The sequence below is a fragment of the Arachis ipaensis genome, chromosome B7, assembly GCF_059453495.1.
Source record: "Arachis ipaensis isolate K30076 ecotype BB chromosome B7, ASM5945349v1, whole genome shotgun sequence".
Classification (NCBI taxonomy): Eukaryota; Viridiplantae; Streptophyta; class Magnoliopsida; order Fabales; family Fabaceae; genus Arachis; species Arachis ipaensis.
Genome location: NC_142442.1, coordinates 122,982,743 through 123,001,447, shown reverse-complemented (window position 1 = coordinate 123,001,447; position 18,705 = coordinate 122,982,743). Strand labels below are relative to the sequence as shown.

At 36.7% G+C, this 18,705-nt stretch overlaps 2 protein-coding genes across 2 annotated transcripts; one reads left to right on the top strand and one right to left on the bottom strand.

Annotated features, from left to right (window-relative positions):
* Nucleotides 1-12,464: 12,464 nt before the first annotated feature.
* LOC107610109 (uncharacterized) lies at nt 12,465-14,890 on the bottom strand. Its single transcript, XM_016312183.3, has 5 exons — nt 14,568-14,890; nt 13,819-13,961; nt 13,408-13,592; nt 12,812-12,925; nt 12,465-12,719 (listed from the first exon to the last, which is right to left on the bottom strand). The coding sequence occupies exons 1-5, from the start codon at nt 14,862-14,864 to the stop codon at nt 12,592-12,594; spliced, it is 867 nt and encodes a 288-aa protein (XP_016167669.1). The 5' UTR covers nt 14,865-14,890; the 3' UTR covers nt 12,465-12,591.
* A 1,055-nt stretch (nt 14,891-15,945) lies between these two features.
* LOC107610108 (uncharacterized) lies at nt 15,946-17,907 on the top strand. Its single transcript, XM_016312182.3, has 2 exons — nt 15,946-16,143; nt 16,552-17,907. The coding sequence occupies exons 1-2, from the start codon at nt 16,077-16,079 to the stop codon at nt 17,859-17,861; spliced, it is 1,377 nt and encodes a 458-aa protein (XP_016167668.1). The 5' UTR covers nt 15,946-16,076; the 3' UTR covers nt 17,862-17,907.
* Nucleotides 17,908-18,705: the final 798 nt, after the last annotated feature.

Sequence of the window (18,705 nt, the reverse complement as noted above, 5' to 3'; positions counted from 1 at the left end):
ATGATACAACTTCTTCCTTGTGCAAATACTACTGTATGTCCAAGATGCATGCCCTACCCTTTCATCAACCTGATTCATACCAATTTCATAAACCTTTGGAAATGGTATATTTGGTCAAACATAGCCTTTGCTGTAAATAAAGTGTCCCAATTCATGCATAATCCTCTTGTCTCTCATTGGAAATGTGTTAAACGAATCCTAAGATACTTGGTTGGTACCATGGATCAAAGGATTCGAAGCACCGACTTAAAACTCTTTGCCTTTGCAGACTCAGATTGGGGATTAGATATAGACGATAGAAGATCCACCACGGCCTATTGCATCTATTTGGGGACTAATCTAGTCTCTTGGGCTAGTAGAAAGTAGCATTTCATGAGTAAATCAAGTACAGAAGCTGAATTCAGAAGCATCGCTGCTGTTGAAACTGATATTCGCTGGATACTGAACCTATTTTCTGAGCTTCATATTAGATGTTCCAGCATTCCAATCATTTACAGTGATAATATTAGTGCTGTTATGCTCACTGCCAATCTCATTCTACACAACAAAACCAAGCATTTTGACCTAGATCTACATTCTGTTCGGGAAAGGGTAAATCAACAACAATTGGTTGTTATTCACATACCACCAGTAGATCAAGTTGCCAATCTTTTAACCAAACCTCTCTCTTCCTCTAATTTTGATCGTTTCAAAATCAAACTCAAGGTCTTGTCCAAGAAGACCATGAGTTTGTAGGGGGTGTTGAGTATAAGAGTAAGATTACTGAAATAACTTAGTGTTCAAGAAAACCAAGAATACTTCAAGACCAATCTATTTTATCAATTGACTTTCTTGGTTTGTTTTCTATTAGTTAGTTAGTTAGCTTCCTCTCTATATATAGAGCACTTAGCTATTGTTAACTGTAATCAATATACTCAGTTTGTAATACAACTATACAATTCTCTAGTTCATAAAATTTGTATTATCATTACTGCAGAACAATTTTCTGCACTGCAACTAATCTCAATTCTCTTCACTCCCTTGATCTCTGGTACCTGATACTAACCCTACCTATAGATTTAAGTTATTTTTAATCCTCTGTCTTATCCTACGTGCAGGTTGAGAATCTCTTAACATTAACTCTACTCGCACTCTAAAATTCCCCACCCGATCCTATCGGACTCGATTCACAACAAATTAATTTTTCCAATCAAACATAATATTTAATTACTCTATGATTTTTAAACATACTAATAAAATAAAAAATATAAAATTAAATTCATATTAAAATTAAAAATAACAAAATCATAATAAAATTTATGTTAAAATTATAGAAGAAAGAGGATGTGGGTTGGATCTCCATCAACTTTAATATATATGTATAATAGTTTTTAACTGCATATAATAGGGTTAGGCATAAACCCTAGCCCAATCCTACCTTGCAGCTCAATCTGCTTCGCTATGGGTTGGTTTCCAATCCTGCCCGAACGGATTTGGTTGGATTGGATATCCACGAATAGGTTAGTATTGCCAGCTCTATTCATTTGGGCTTGAAGTGTTGTTTTCAACTCTCATTCCCTTCTTTATATTGTTTTTGATAAAAGAAAAATGGTGAGAAAATACTTAATCCAATTTCTAATAATTTTTTTGTAGTGTCAAAAGGCTTTAAAACAAAAGTACCCATTCCAGTCTTGGTTATTCCAGTCTTGTTTATCTAGTAAAGTATTAATATGAACTAACACAAGTTATATAGTCATCCTAACTCCTATTATATAAATTAGTCATGTTCTTCTTCTTCATCGATAGTGGTATCAATTTTTTTTTTCATTTTCTTTATTATCATCATCATCATTATTAAAAGTCACAGAACTAACTACATTTTTTTTTATAATTATCATTTTTATTATCATCCTCATCCGAATTCCACAAAAAAAAATTTTATATGCTAATCAATAGGTGAAATGCACATATGTGATGTATAGAATGTGTATCACATTGATATGATTTTCACAAATCGCACCATACAATTAGTTTAGAAAAACACTAAAAAATTTATAGTACTTGTTGGTCGACATTAGTTGTGTCAATGATAGAGAGATCGATTAAAGGAATTCGATCAAATTAGCATTGACAAGAAGAAGGCCGAAAATGAAGTTTGCAGAGCAGTTATCAAGCTTGTGATTGGTGGGGAATAGTTATTGTTAGAGTATATGAAGGTCAACACATGGCCAGGCTTGATTGGTTGAAGATGTCTATAAATATGACGATAAATGATGGATAGAAGGTTAAAAATTTTACTAAGGAACACACTTATTCTCTCACCCGTTCCAGTAACTTCCTGTGTAGGTTTCCTTCTACATGTTCTTTATATTCATTATAATTCGGGCAAAACACTATAATAAGCCAACATTATTCCAAATTTACCTATATGAGCTAAAATGAAAATCGATACAGCAATGAGCCAGATCATATTTTTATGTAATTCGAACCAGGCTAGTTCGAACTTCATCATCAAATAAATCGAACCAGAGTAGTTCGAATTTCAAAAGAAAAATTGAAAGTAAATCGAACCAGCCTGGTTCGAACTACGAATGCAAGTAATTCGAACCAGCCCAGTTTGAATTATGGGTAAATTAGGTCATGTAATTCGAACCACCCTGGTTCGAATTACGCTTAAGCTAGGTTGTTAGTAATTCGAATTACTAGGGAATGGGCTATATAAGGAGTTCGAATCAGCCTCATTCGAACCATTCTCACCTTCCCCCTGCCCCACCAAATCTCAGAGAAAACGACCCAGATTCTCTCCGCGAAGGAACTGAACGCAATACTCTGCTCATGGGGGACGATCCGGCGCGGTTATATCGCTTGGACGGAGTCGCCCATATAGCTGGGGTCATCAACGAAGAGGTTAGTACGGAAATAACTTTGTTTTACTGGTACATGTGAGTTTGTGGTTTGGCATGCGTGTAAGATATTGGTTTAGTTGGTGGTTTATTTTAGTGGTTTATGTTAGTGATTTCTGTAAATGGTTTATGTTAGTGGTTTTTGTTAGTGATTTATGTTGGTGGTTTATCTTAGTGGTTTATGTTAGTGGTTTATGTTAGTGGTTTATCTTAGTGGTTTATGTATGTGGTTTATGTAAGCGGTTTACGTTAACGGTTTACGTTTGTGGTTTTTGTTAGCGGTTTATGTTGGTGGTTTATGTTAGTGGTTTATCTTAGTGGTTTATGTATGTGGTTTATGTATGTGGTTTATGTAAGCGGTTTACGTTAACGGTTTACGTTAGTGGTTTTTGTTAGTGGTTTATGTTGGTGGTTTATCTTAGTGGTTTATCTTAGTGGTTTATGTTACTGGTTTATGTATGTGGTTTATGTAAGCGGTTTACGTTAACGGTTTACGTTAGTGGTTTCTAGTTGTGGTTTATGTAAGCGGTTTAGTTGTGGTTTTATAATGTTAGATCTTTCATGTCAGTAGCCTATGGTGGTTTCTAATTTAAGTTTCTTATGCAAATGGTTCTCGTTCTTGGTATTTTTTAGCGGCTATACATAGTAAGATTTTTTGGTTTATCAATTATCGTGTTGATTATGTTTGTCACCGGTAATTAAGCTAGTTCTAAGAATGCGGTTCATTTCTTCCGCAGCCTCAGCGATGCATCAGGAGCATGCGGCGGCAGCAGGGCATGGTCCTGGATGACAGATACGTTCCGTACCTGCAGATGGCTGGTCTTTACCATCTTGCAAGGCTGAACGATAGATGGTTCCGGTTGGACGAGGCCCTTGTCAGTGCGTTTGTAAAGCGATGGCGTCCGGAGACTCACACGTTTCATATGCCGTTCGGAGAGTGCACTATCACACTGCAGGACGTGGCATACCAGCTGGGTTTGCCAGTGGACGGGCGTTACGTCAGCGGCTGCCTATCAGAGTTCCATATATACATCGAGGGTGGCCGTCCAGCCTGGGTTTGGTTCGAGGAGTTGCTTGGAGTGGTACCTCCTCCTAGCCAGGTTCAGAAGTACGCGGTCAACTGCAGCTGGTTTCAGGAGACGTTTGGTGAGTGCCCGGAGGGAGCTGATGAGGATACTGTGCGTCGTTATGCCCGTGCGTACATCATGATGTTGTTGGGCACGCAGCTTTTTGCGGACAAGTCGGGCAACCAGGTTCACATCAGATGGCTTCCGTTTGTAGTTAGACTGGAGGACATGGGGACCTACTCAGATGGCTTCCGTTTGGCCGATTCGGATCTGCCTCGTCCATGTTCGTCCGTATCCTAGTGGATCTCGGACGACCCTCTCTCGCACGCCTCTTGGCAGGGTCCGGGATCACGGTTGGCCCGTCGTAAGGTGGCCAGAATCCCTCCGGTATCGGCGGTGTGAATCCCATCTGGTACACACGGAACACTGAACTAATCTGATACACGCTGTGAACATAAGAGGACCAGGTAACCCGTGAGTAGGCGCAGCATGCAAGTGCGTGCTGGCACGGGAAATGAAGTGCCTGGAAGTACCCGCAGTCACAGGTCCGGGACGCAAGCGATACTCTGTAGGTACCTAATGAGAAAGAGCCCGTCGGAGTGGTCTCGGCTACGGTGAACTCAGAGTTATCCCGGTCATACAAAGTCACCGTGAAGCACCTCGAATTCTTCAAGTTGGCCTCTATACACTTCACCAAGTACTGACTGAATTGCTGTCCGGTTCCCATCTGGGCCTCAGCCTCTCTACCCTTGCGAACAAAGAGTTCCGCAAGCCTTCCATATGTTGCCTTCACCAAAGAGCAAACAGGGAGGTTTCTGACACCCTTTAGGATTGAGTTCACACACTCCGAGATATTCGTTGTCATGTGACCGAATCTCCGTCCCTCGTCACGATGCTGAGTCCATAAGGAATAATCAATCCGGTTCGCCCACTCACACATCGCCGGGTCTTCAGACCGAAGAATATCAAACCAGTAATCAAACTCAACCTCGGTCTTGGCATATGCGGCATTCACTAGAAGCCTACGTGCATCCTTGCCCTTGAAGGTAAGGGCAAAATTAGCCGCTACGTGTCGAATGCAGAATGCACGGTATGCATATAGAGGTAACCAACCTCCGTCCGGAGCCTCAAGCGCAGCCTTTATGCCGTTATGCCTGTCCGATATAACCAGAAGACCGGGCTGCGGTGTCACGTGCTGTCTAAGGTGGGAGAGAAAGAATGACCAAGACTCTGCATTCTCACCTTCTACTAGTGCGAATGCAACGGGTAGAATGTTGGAGTTCCCGTCCTGTGCAATCGCGATGAGCAAAGTACCCCCATACTTCCCATACAGATGGGTCCCATCAATGCTAACTAAAGGCTTGCAATGGCGAAATGCCTGGATGAGCGGTGGAAACGTCCAGAAAAGTCTGTGGAAAAAAGCTTGAGACTCGTCTACTTGTCCACTAACTCGAACGGGGCTCGTCCGTAGGATTGCAACAGTACCGGGCATCGTCAACTGGACTCCCAAAACCCACCTGGGGAGCTCGTTGTATGACTCATCCCAGTCACCGTATACGAGGGCAATTGCCTTCTGCTTCGCCATCCAGACCCTCCTGTAAGTCGGCCTAAACCCGAAGTGTGCTGCCGTGGCATTTAGGAGCACCTTGATGCTGACGGATGCATCAGCCCTAACCATTGGCATAACGAACGCGGAAATCACATGATAATCCAAGCTCCTGTGGTCACTCGAGATGGAGGTCGCAAGACAAGTGTGAGGTCCATTGTACCGCTTGACCTCCCAAATGCCCTTGCGCTTCCGCAGACTTAGTCGAATCAACCATGTGCACCCATTCCCAAACTCAGAACACTTGCCCACATAACGGCGATGATCAGACTCCACAACCTTGTACTGTACCCCTTGCCGGATGCTGTAAATCTTCACACTTAATAGGGCCTCGTCTTTATCCTGAAATTGCTGACCAACCTGGAACTCTATCAAACCAGCAGTCCCTTCAGCATCTCTAGCTCCGAATCCAACAGAGTGCCTTGAAACACCCTCTTGCCTTATGGCATCTAGGTCCAAAGAGGAAAAATGTGGTGGATACTGCTGTGTGCCAGAACTAGAACCACCGACTACCAATGCAGGCTCAGTCGCTCCAACCTCGTCGCCGCTGTCATCCTCAATCATATCCGGCTCGACGTCGTCCTCCTCTACATCACCCAACACTCCGTCACCGACGCCAACCGGTGGAACTCCCTGTAAAGCGTTCGGCAGAATATCAACTGATCCTACCACGTCGCCTACTCCATCATTCAGATCAACAGCAAAAGACGGGGAGGCGACTGGTTCGACCGCTGGCTCGTACACAGGGACGGACGAAGAAGCAACGGCCGGCCTGGAACTCGAACCGGCTGCCGCTGCTTCAGTGGTGGCATTCCGGTTCGAACCCCCTGAGCTGGATACCACATCAACCAACTTTGCCAACAACTCTGGTGTCCTAACCTCGGGAAACTGCCTCCGACATAGAAAGATGACTTGCAGGTCCTCATCACTACCAATCGTGAAGCAATCATACTTCACCGTATCCTGCAAGACAGTGATTGGAATGCGATAGAAAAACTTCTTCACTCGCTTCGCACCTTCCAGACCGAGTTTCATCAGCACAGATCTAACAAGATCATCATAGCTCGTCGTTGGTTTCACGACGATACAGAGAGGATCCTTATCTGTGAACTTCACACCGGAGCGAGTTTTTCTCTTAATGGATCCTCTATGGTGAACCAAAACCCCGAAACTCTCCTCACTAGCCATATTACACCCTCTATGAGAGCAACTCACGTTTAGAACCATATATATACTGCACTGTCTACCACTAATTCGAACCGGACTGGTTCGAATTCTTTTAGTGTAATTCGAACCAGCCTGGTTCGAATTACTTGATGCAGCTTCTCCCTATATAATTCGAACCAGGGTGGTTCGAATTATGTGCTATGTTTTCCTCCCAAGTAATTCGAACCACCCTGGTTCGATTTACTTGAATGGATTTCCCTCTTCATAATTCGAACCACTCTGGTTCGAATTACTTATGAATAGAGTTCGAACCACACTGGTTTGAATTATATAAATATAGGGTTTGGCTCATTGCAGAAACGAATTTCACTTTGGCTTATTTAGGTAATTTGCAACTTCCCTTGGTTTATTCTAGTTTTTTGCCCTTATAATTCTATACTTTTTAATTTTTTATCTTCTATCAAAGTTATTTCTTTTCTAGTTTTTGCTTTATCAAGTTCTTTCTCTTTTATAACTTATAATTTTTACTCTGAATTTTTATGGAGTTTTCCTATACTTGTACACACTTCAAAATTTTGTGAAGTGTTTTTAACTTTATTTTATTAAGTAAAATTTGTTTCTTCTCTTTTGCATATTTTGATTCTACAAAACTTCTTCTTTGACAGAGTAAGAATTTAATGCACATAAAATTGACATAAAATTGATATTCATAAGAAGAGTAGGTTTAGAATTTAGATTTCAAACTATATTAGATAATTGCAATTGTTAAAAGTGTCTTATAAATTTCAATTGCTAAATATTTGTATAATAGTACTGAAATTAGACCTTCTAATTTTTTATTTTAAAAATAAAAATATTTTTAAAGTTGAAATTGAATTTTTTCATTTTACTCTTATATAATTAAAAAGTTTAAAATATTACCATCAGATTCTCTAATTTTTTATTTTAAAAAATTTAACAATTTTAAATTGAAATCAGACTCTCTAATTTTTAGTTTTAGAAAATTAAAAAATTAAAATTAAAATCAGACCTTTTAATTTTATTTTTTTTAGCCAGTCCTTTACATTTTGAGGAAAAAATAAAAAAAATATATTTAAAAATATCACATTCTAAACCCATATTAAATTTTTTTAGCAAATTTCTCTTCTCAGAATCATTCTCCACCTAATGTTAGCATCGTCATCAACCTCGGCATCAATCTTATAATTAAACGAGAGAGAAGAAGAGAAAGAAAAAGAGAGAGAGGGGTTTACCAAATACATATATCATGTTCACTAAATTAAGCCTGATCTATAATATCAATAAATTACGAGGAATATAAATACATGGTCAATAACATGGATTTCATTGCTTAATTAATTAAATCATATATATAATATAAAGTTCCATTACAAGACAAATAAAATGAAAAAAATTTGGTAACAAAAAAATTTTAGCTATAATTAGCCAAAATTTTTCATAATTTATTTCTTTTATATAATTTAATAATATTTTGATTTTTTATCTCATTCTCCTATCAATCCACTTATCATATTTTTATCGGTTCCACTTATTAATGATATTAATTATAATATCATATTCTTAATTATTAGGCATTCTTGTAATCACTATTTAATATTTTCTCTTATAATTTGAGTGTTATATTTAAAAATACAATAAAGACTAATAACAATTAAAAACAACTATGAAGTACGGACACTTTATTGAATTGCCGTGTCCGCATATCGGACACATTTCGAACATGACACTCGTCCGATATGTGTGTTTGCCGCGTCCAACCGTGTCTTAATAAAAAATAAAAAATTCTTTTTCAAACACACTTAGACACACCTAAATACCATCATGTTTCAGCGTGTCTAGCCTTATTCTTAAGATGTATTCTTGAAATGAGTTTAGAAATAATATATATTATTATTTATTAAACAAAAAATATTTTAAATACTTTTATATAGTTAAAAGAAGACATTAAAAATAGTTAATTTTTTTATATTTTAATACCAATAAAATATCAAAAATTCATTGTAATTTATCTAAAAAATACTTTATATTATATATATATATCGTGTCTCGTGTCTTAAAAGATTTTAAAATTCGTGTGTCCCCGTGTTCCGTGTCGTATCGTATCCCGTGTCCGTGTCAGTGCATCATAGAAAAACAGTAATAATGATATTCATTAAATGATTTTAATTGTAATTGATTTTTATTTTCTTTAATTCATTTATTATCATTACAAGCGTTGGCAAATGTGAAAGCTTGGTATAATAAGTTTTTCATTATTGTTAATCTGGATCATAAAGGTCGTTTACTCCCTTAGGCCAAAAATCACAATTCTATTTCAATTATAAGCACAGTTAGGATAGGCTAGACGAACTCACCCAATGAGATTGTTGTCATTCAACTAATTTTTGATATGAAAAACCACACTAGCTTTGATGAGGTATGGTAATAAACTGATTTAATTTTTTTTTGTTTTTATGTGCATTTATAATTATACTGTACTAACTAAGTTTATACATATAACATTCATAAGTTCATATATATAACATCTATAATTACATACAACTAACATCTAAAAATTAATTCATATTTATTAGATATTACATCCATACACATATCATTTTTTAGTTATTGCACAAGTAACTTCAAATTAACACAAATATTTTTAAATTTTATCATAATTGAATTTGAAAAAATGTCAAATTCTTAAATTAATTTATTCAATTGATAAATTTACTTATAACATCCATAAATTCATACACATAACATCCATAATTTTATATTAATAATATCCATAATTTTGTACTCATAATATTCATAATTTCATACATATGATGTCTATAATTAATAAATTTTTATAATTAATATTACCAAATTTTAGACTATGCATCTTATCGTATTCTTTAAATTATCTCATATATACACTAGTAGGTTATGATTTTAATTATTTTAATATTTTTTATTTAATATTCATATGTATGCTTATTTATTGATTTTAATATGACGAATTAATAATTATTTTTAAAAATTTATTTTTTAATTTTTGTTCGTATTTTATTTTTATTTTTTATTTTTAATAGTCTATATGTAAAATATGAGTTGTATAATAAAAATTGTTAAAATTTTTTAATTTAACTTATTTATCAAAAAAATAAAAATTTTTACGTGACATTTTTATATTATAATTAATCTTTGATTACCTAGCATTCCTCAACAAAATATATGCATTTCTAAAACCATCAATGATTCAAGCAAACAAACAAACAAGTAGATAAAGTGGAGGGGCTTGAACAACTAATTTCTACTAAGAGAGGACAACGATTAGTGTGATATATTTGATTTATAATTAATCTCAAAAATGAAATTAGAATGCCACATTTCAATGATCTGTAAGTAGTTGAATAAGAGAATAAGAGATGTTCAAATGGTAATTTTAAGTACCATTTTAAATTAGAAAATTGCTATTTTAATTAAATAAAAATATCAGTTTCGAGGATTTTTTTAAATAAATAAAAAATATTTTATTTACTAAAAATCTGTATCATTGGGGCTCTTCAGCGTTTTTTTTTTTTTAAATCCAAACGACACCGTTTTCATAACCTGGGGGAGAGAACCGGTACTTTCAAAAACCGGGTCGGTTTACTCGGTTCGCCGGTTAATTATCAGTTCGATCGGTTTTCTACCGATTTTTTGCAGAACAATTTTGTAGGTGGATCGGACTGGTTAGGTGACCAGTTTTCAGTTAATCCGATTGGACCGACCGATCCGATTCGATTTTCAGAACATTGGATGTTCTCTATCTCAGTTTTTTTTTTTCGTTTCTTCCTAAGAATTTGCTACAGTGTCAAATGTTTTAGGAGTCTGTTTTGGTAGTATGTCCAATTATGTCACGAAATGTTAAACACTTAACAATAATGAAATTATTTGAACTATAAATTAGTCATTTTTGTGACTAACTTTTAATTTTGAATTCTTATTGATAGATAATTAGAAAGTAAATATGTATCTAGCTTTAGGAGTTCTTTGATCAACACTGGACTTTACTTTGTATTACAATTTACATGTTAGAATTTAAGTAGCCTTTGTTCTATATTAAATATTTGGAATAAATGATCATTTGTATCCATGAGAGATGAAAACGCTGACATTTGTACCCATGAAAGCTCAAAACTAATCTTGTACCCATGATAGATGTTGTTCGTGTGACAAAAGTGCCCTGACTTGGATCTGAGCTTGGTTCGTGGGTTTCCGAACCTACGTGGCACTCCCACCCCCTCCCCAAAAGCTCCCAGCAGCATCAGACAAGCCAAAATTTTTAAACAGTAGCATGAATCAAAACAACAAAATTTTCAAACAGCAGCATGAATCAAAAGGGAAGATGATGGCTGAATTGGCCGGGGCAGAAGCGGCGGCCTGGTAGTGGCCCTGCTTCAATTGCAGCAGCGGAGAGTGAACGCAGCCATGAAACAGGAAAAAACGGAGGGGATGAAAGACACAGGGGCTGCACCCTGTTCTGGTCGTTCCATGGAAGAACGGAAAACGGAGCTGGAATCGCGACGGTGCTAGGCTGGTTCGCGATGGTGAGACGGGATGACAGAGAAGGAAGAAGAAAGGGAGAAAGGGGCTCATCGTCGGTGTCGCTGTGGCTCGTCGACGGCACGGCGGTTCGGCCAGTGAGAGAGAGGGAGGAAAAGGTGGCTGGTTCGTTGGTGTGGCTGAGGAAGACAGAGAACACGCAAAGGGGAGAAAAGGGAAGAGGGTTGCGGTGGCTCGTAGAGGCCGACGGTGATGGTTGGTGGAGCTAGGGTTCGGACAGGGGAATGGTGACGGGTTGGAACGCCGTAAGGACGCTGCGGAGAAGGTTGGGTGTCGCGGCTGTTTGGTGGCAGACGAGAGGAGACCTAGGAATGGAGAAGGTGGCTGCTCCCGCTCTGGGCTTTGGTGGAGAGGAGGAGCTGACGCTGTGGTTTCTGGGCTCAGCGGAAGTGAGAAGAAGAGAAAGAGGCGCGGCGGTGTGGGTTGTCGCCGGCGGTTGTGGTGAAGGGAGGTGGCTGTGGCGGTGCTGAGGTGATGGTGATGGAGGTTATGGTGGCTGGGAAGAGACAGTAATGGATGGGGATGATGGTGAAGAAGATGAAGATGATGATGGTGAATGGTTGGCCGGAGGTTGTGGTGAAGGGAGGTGGCTATGGCGGTGCTGAGGTGATGGTGATGGAGGTTATGGTGGCTGGGAAGAGACAGTGATGGATGGGGATGATGGTGAAGAAGATGAAGATGATGATGGTGAATGATTGGCTCAGATATGGCTTTTGGGGCGCCGGGAGGATGGGATGGGAGTGCCACGTAGGTTCGGAAACCCACGAACCAAACTCAGATCCAAGTCAGGGCACTTTTGTCAGACGGACAGCATCTATCATGGATACAAGATTAGTTTCGAGCTTTCATGGGTACAAATGTCAGCGTTTTCATCTCTCATGGGTACAAATGGTCATTTATTCTAAATATTTGGGTTAAGTACGATTTTGGTCTGTAAGGTATAGACCGAAAAAATTTTCATCCCCAACATTTTTTTGCATACAAATTCGTCTCTAAGGTGAATGAATTGGAGTTTTAGTTGTTCCATCAAGCATTAAAATATTGTGTCTTCTTAACAGTGGTTGTGAATGAATTCACTGGAAATGGTTCACAGATCACAGTCCACTTTTATCTGTCAAAACAAAATTGTTAAGCTTCTCAAAATGAGCATGATATCAAAAAAATATATATGGAAGGAGAATATCTTTACAATGAATTCTAGCATAGGAGGGTCACACACCAGACACCAGTAGAGTATAAACTATAAAGTAACATAGTTTCATTAATTCTGAAACTTTCATTTCTTCACAAGAACATAAAGAACAACTCGGTTGCTGCGATAATCAGGATGCCACAGATTTTGATCGATGCGACCAATTCTGAATTTGTTCATTGCAGCTTCTAGGAAGTACTCAAGAATGGCATCTGAAACCAGAAAAGAAAAAAAGATCTGAGAACTCATAATACTTGTGAGGATTAGGATCCAAAAATGAAGTTAAAAGGAACAAATCCTTCACCATTTCGAAGTTCGCCAGCCAAGAAGATAGTTGTATTAGGCCCGCAGAGCTGTCCTAGCGTCTCTAGCAGATCCTCAACGGCCCCCTCACTGTAAACAACATCAGATCCAAGCACTGAAAAGAAGACATCAAATAAGTATTGAGTTGATAATCGATTGGTATATTAACTCAAAATCTTGAAACATCTTATGGCACTCTTTATCTTTATATTCTCCAGTGCTCTAATATACCAAAATGGATCTTTCTTAATCATGTCAAAAGCCATAAACCCCTAGCGTTAGGCAAAATTATATATTATGAATTTGGTAACATCTATATTCATAAGACCATGGAGGCATAAGTTGTAAAGAAATTATTACATGATAATAATACCACAAAACAGTTATATTTGCAAATAAATATGTGAGTACTGAGTAGTGATCGATGACAGTATTTTTACCAACAAAAACTTTTAAGTAATGCATGAGACACAGAACACAGATGTTGAACAATAAGGGATACTATAAGAAGGAGAAATGATGGAGATCATGCGGCAACATAAAATGACTGCTATATCCCTACAAGTTTTCTAGTGCCAATAGTTGAATCTTTATTACCATAATCAGGCATGGGCTTAACGAGTTCTGGGTCAGCATCATCTCCCCATATGAGTTCGGTTGCTGTCACAGATCCGCGTAGACAAAATTGTTTCATGTTGGCTTCAATGTTCTTTCTAAGTAGCCTCAGCCTATCGGGCAGATCAGTAAGAATGACTTCACCACCCAAAAGAGCTGCAATGCAACTAAGGAATACAAAATAAGAACAGTTCATTATTATAAACTGAGTAAGAACAATCCGAAAAATCGATACTTCACTGGTTTCTAGACAAGAGTCAACACAAGAGATCATAGTTCTACTTTTGTAGTTCATAAATCTTCGTCAAACAGGTTACAAGCTAATTTAAAAGAAAATAAATGACAAACTATAGCAATTCGGCACCAACAAATTGATAGTAAGAACGTAATTACCCGACCAACCCACAACCAGATCCCAATTCAACAATCTTCTTGCCCTGAAGAACAAGCATCCCAGAATCAACAGAATGCTCTAGAAACTTCCCCAATACAATTCCACTGTCCCACATCACTGATCCAGTTACTCCAGGCGTGCCCTTAAAATCAAAAGTTTAAATAGGTATAACTGTGAGCTTAATTCAACAATAAACAATTCATGGTACATCAATTTCACTAACTAAATAAATTTTAATCAGTAGCTTGAAAAGATAAAAGCTGTTTAAGGAGGCTCCAAGTTTATACACACTGAATCCCAAACCATGAAATATGAAGCAATCCACAAATTAAACTCATGCTATTTAATCTTTTTTCCTGATCAATCTAAAAACTGATATTCCAACCTGGTACACAGTAACATAATAACATCTCAATATTGATTGGCTACTAAATCAAACTATCTGTAAATCACATCATAATCATAGCATAGAAACGTGGATTATGCATGAAGACAGAAGCATAGCTTACAACTAAATTATCAATGAATGAACATCACAATCCACAATAAATTATCATCATCACAAGCTTCAAACTTTAACCGCCAATTATCCCTAACAGAGCATCATACCAAAAGGGTCATCAAATTTGAGCCAAAAATACAAAAGGGTCATCAAGTTAAAACTCATAACCACATAAAAATCAAAGATTTTTCACCAAACAAAATAAATTACAGGGAAGAACACCGAGAGAGAGATGATTAGGGGTACCAATGAAGAAGGAGACTGAAGAATGGAGAGAGAGTGTCCACAAGAGTCGATGGAGAGTTTCAATGAAGACTGAGAAACAAAGGAGTTGGGTTTGGAAAGGGTTGGTTGTTGGATTCCCCATAAAAGCATGATCTCTTCTGCAGCTGATTCCTCTCCATCAACCACCAACCTCACTTCGCCACCATAGGAACCCAACTTCGCCATTGTTGCATCCTCTCTTTCTTCTTCTTCTTCTTCTTCTTTTACTTCTGCTGCTTCATTGCTGGCCATTGTAATTTGTTTGCGCTTTGCACGCATTGCATTTGTTTCCACTTTGCAGTTTCCACTTTCCAGTGTTCCACTTTTCTCCTTTTTTTTTTTGTTTTAGTTTTGGGTCATTGAGAAAAGGCCTTTTTTAATTATTATAAAAAATAAAACCCAGTTAGATGTACAAAAAGAATTAAAAAAGCCTATTGGATCCAAGGAGAAGGAACAATATGGCAAATTGACACATTTCTAGAGTCTAGACCAGAGTTCTGAACGCCAATGAGCCATAATTCACATGGCATTTCTTTCTCTCCCCCACCTCAAAGGTTTTAAGTTCAAATTCTACCAATTACAACCGAGTAAAAAAAAAATCACTAAAAAAAAACCAAGGTTCTGAGTCAAAATAATAATTGTATAATATCCAAAAAGAAAAATAATATATATAGGATAAGGATGTATTTTTCAGAGGATCTGTGTCCCAAAAAACAAAAAAAGAAAAAGATAAGGATGTATTTTTGAAAAATAAAAATTAATGCATCTATCCAAACTATTGCCGGAATGAAAAACTATGTATAGAAATGTATTTTGATCATTCTTTTTTTTTTCGGATTTAATAGACACGTGTTATAGTTGTCAATTAAATTTTTTTTATAAAAATATATAAAGTTTAATTTTAAATATATTTATTATAGGTTTATTAAAATAAAAATTTAAATATTTTATAAATAATCTTAATACTGTAGGGGAACAGCTAAACTCATTTTTCCCTTTATATAACCAAAAAAAAAAGTCATGAAATAAATAAAGAATAAAATAATAAATAAATTTTTAAAATTTATATTTTAGATAAATTAATTTAAAAAATATCAATAAAATTTTTTAAAGTAATAAATATAAATACACTATTTTTAAATTAATTTCTATAATTATTTTTTAAAAAAATTAATCTATTTAAAATATAAATTCTCTAATATTTATTTGTCACTCTATTCCTAAATAAATAAATCCAAGCATGATAATGATTAATGATACACGCTAAAAAGAAGTGATGGGCACTTTGAACAGTTATTGTGGGGAAGGAAAAAATGTGTCCCAACAATCAGTTTAATCTTGGTCAACTCACACTAGTGAATACAAGTATGGTGTGGAGAGTGTGGACAAAAGTTTGATCTATCAGCTTTGTTGTTTCTTTTTTGTTCCAAGTTTGCAGCTGTATTTCACAAGTATGGTGTGCTCACTGCCCACTGCGTTCTTCACTCATCAATGATGTTGCGTTCATCAACAAGAGCTTCTCTGCGCTTCTTTTGGCAGCAATCTCAATCTCAACTTGGTACTCTTTCTCATCCCAAACCCTTTCTTGATGCCACTGATATTGATGCCATCAAGGAGAGGACCCATCTCGTAAATTCTATTAGGAATCTCCAGAACCTTGATTCTGCTCTCCATCTGTTTGACAAAATGCTTTCCATGAACCCCTTGCCATGCGTGAATGACTTTAACTTTTTGTTTAGCTCTATTGTTAAGATGAAGCATTACACAGCTGCCATTTCGTTAATCAAACACTTGTTCTCCTTAGGACTCAAACCTAATATCTATACACTCAGTATTGTTGTCAATTGCCTGTGCCGTTTGAATCACACTCCCTTTGCCTTCTCTGTGGTGGGGATGATGTTCAAAATCGGCTTGGAGCCCAATGTGGTCACATTTAACACAATTGTTAATGGTCTTTGTATTGAAGGAAATGTGGATTATGCTATTTGGTTTGTTGACCACATGGATTACATGGGATATCAACCCGACGCCCACACTTTTGGAGCAATTATAAATAGATTGTGCAAGATGGGCAACACCCCTGCTGCCATTGCCATTTTAAGGAAGACGGAAACAAGAAACTGCAAAGCAAGTGTTGATGTTGGGTGTTATAACGCAATTCTGGATAGTCTTTGCAAGGATGGGCTGGTATCCAATGCTTTGAGTCTATTCTCAGATATGACAATGAAAGGTATACAACCCTGTACTATCACTTACAATCGCTTGATTCAAGGACTGTGTACTTTCAGCAGATGGCAAGAGGCTGCGTCTTTACTCAGCGAGAGGAAACAAAAGGGAATTATGCCCGATACACATACTTTTAATATCTTAATGGATTCTCTTTGTAAACAGGGAAAGATTTCGAGTGCTAGAGCCATACTTGGTCAAATGGTTCGAATGGGAAAGGAGCCTAATGTTGTCACCTATCACTCAATGATTGCTGCTTATTGTTCCGAAAATCAAATGGAGGAGGCCATGAAAGTATTTGATTTGATGGTTCACAAGGGATGCGTACCAAACGTCTACACTTATACTTCATTAATCCATGGGTGGTGCAAGATCAAAAGGATTAATAAGGCTATTTATCTCTTGGATGAAATGATCAATAAAGGTTTAAATCTGAATGTTGTGACTTGGAATACTCTTATCCAAGGATTTTGCAAAGTGGGTAAACCGTTAGCTGCTAAAGAATTGTTTTTTACAATGCACAAATTTGGTCAATATCCTGATCTATGCAGCTGTGCCATTATATTGGATGGCCTATTCAAATGTCATTTGTCTTTTGATGCAATATCATTATTTAGAGAAATGGAGAAGAATAATTTGGATCTTAATATTGAAACTTACAATGTGGTGCTTCGTGGGATGTGCCATGCCGGAAAACTTAATGATGCACTAGAACTCTTCTCTTGTCTGCCAGCAAAAGGCTTGAAACCTGATGTATATACTTATACAATAATGATCCAAGGTCTATGTAGTGAAGGACTTCTGATTGATGCTGAAGAGTTGCTGATGAATATGGAAGAGGATGGCTGCCTGCCCAATTCCTGCACATATAATGTCTTCATCCAAGGATTACTACGACGAAATACTGTTCTGAAGTCAATAAAATATTTTCAGATTATGAAAGACAAAGGTTTTGCAGCAGATGCTACAACCGTGGAATTGCTTGTAGATTACCTCTCTACGCACAAAGGAGAGAATGCTTTTCAAGAATTTGTGCAGAAAATTGTTTGAATATATCAATATGACCTCTCAGTTCTTTATTTGAATTGAGGTTTCGATGTTTGTGTAGAAACTGATACTTCCATGCTGCTTTTTGTTTTCAAATTGGACCCAGCAGAGCAAGAATCTCCTTCTTGAGAAGGTTATGCAATGTATTATTCCAGTCATCTACTAAAAAATTAAGAGTATAATATATCAACTATGGCAAAAAAGAAAAGTCATTGAAAGTAAAAAAGATCATTCAACAGTGTGTCCTGATTGCCCTTTACCAAATGTTTACAAAATTTTATGGCAAGAAACAAAATTACCACATTAAAGTTTAAAGATTCATTCAAAATTGTATTTTCCATCTTATTGTACACTTAAATAGTATCACTTCGTCTTGTTCTCTTTCAGCCTTAATACTAATGCTTCATACATGAAGCTTATCATGCCATCTTCGTTACGCAATATAATAACACAATGTTCTAAACGAAATAAAACTTTCTATAATAAAACTAAATAACTTGGAATGAACAAAGTGATTTTCCATCAAAAGTATCATTTGTCATTGTCGTCTTCATATTCAAAACTAGCACATGCCAAGCCCAGAAATCCGCCACCAGCAGTGTTATCATTGTTAGGCTTTTCTTTCGCTTCTATGCTGCTTTTTGTTTTCAAATTGGACACAGCAGAGCAAGAATCTCCTTCTTGAGAAGGTTATGCATATTATTCTTAAACTTTATTCATGTGGATTTTTATGAATATTTGTATATAATATTTTTTTGGTGACATATTTGTACATAATATAGTATTATTAATATATTTTTAAAATTAGATTAAATAATTCTATTAGAAAATGTTATATTAAATAATT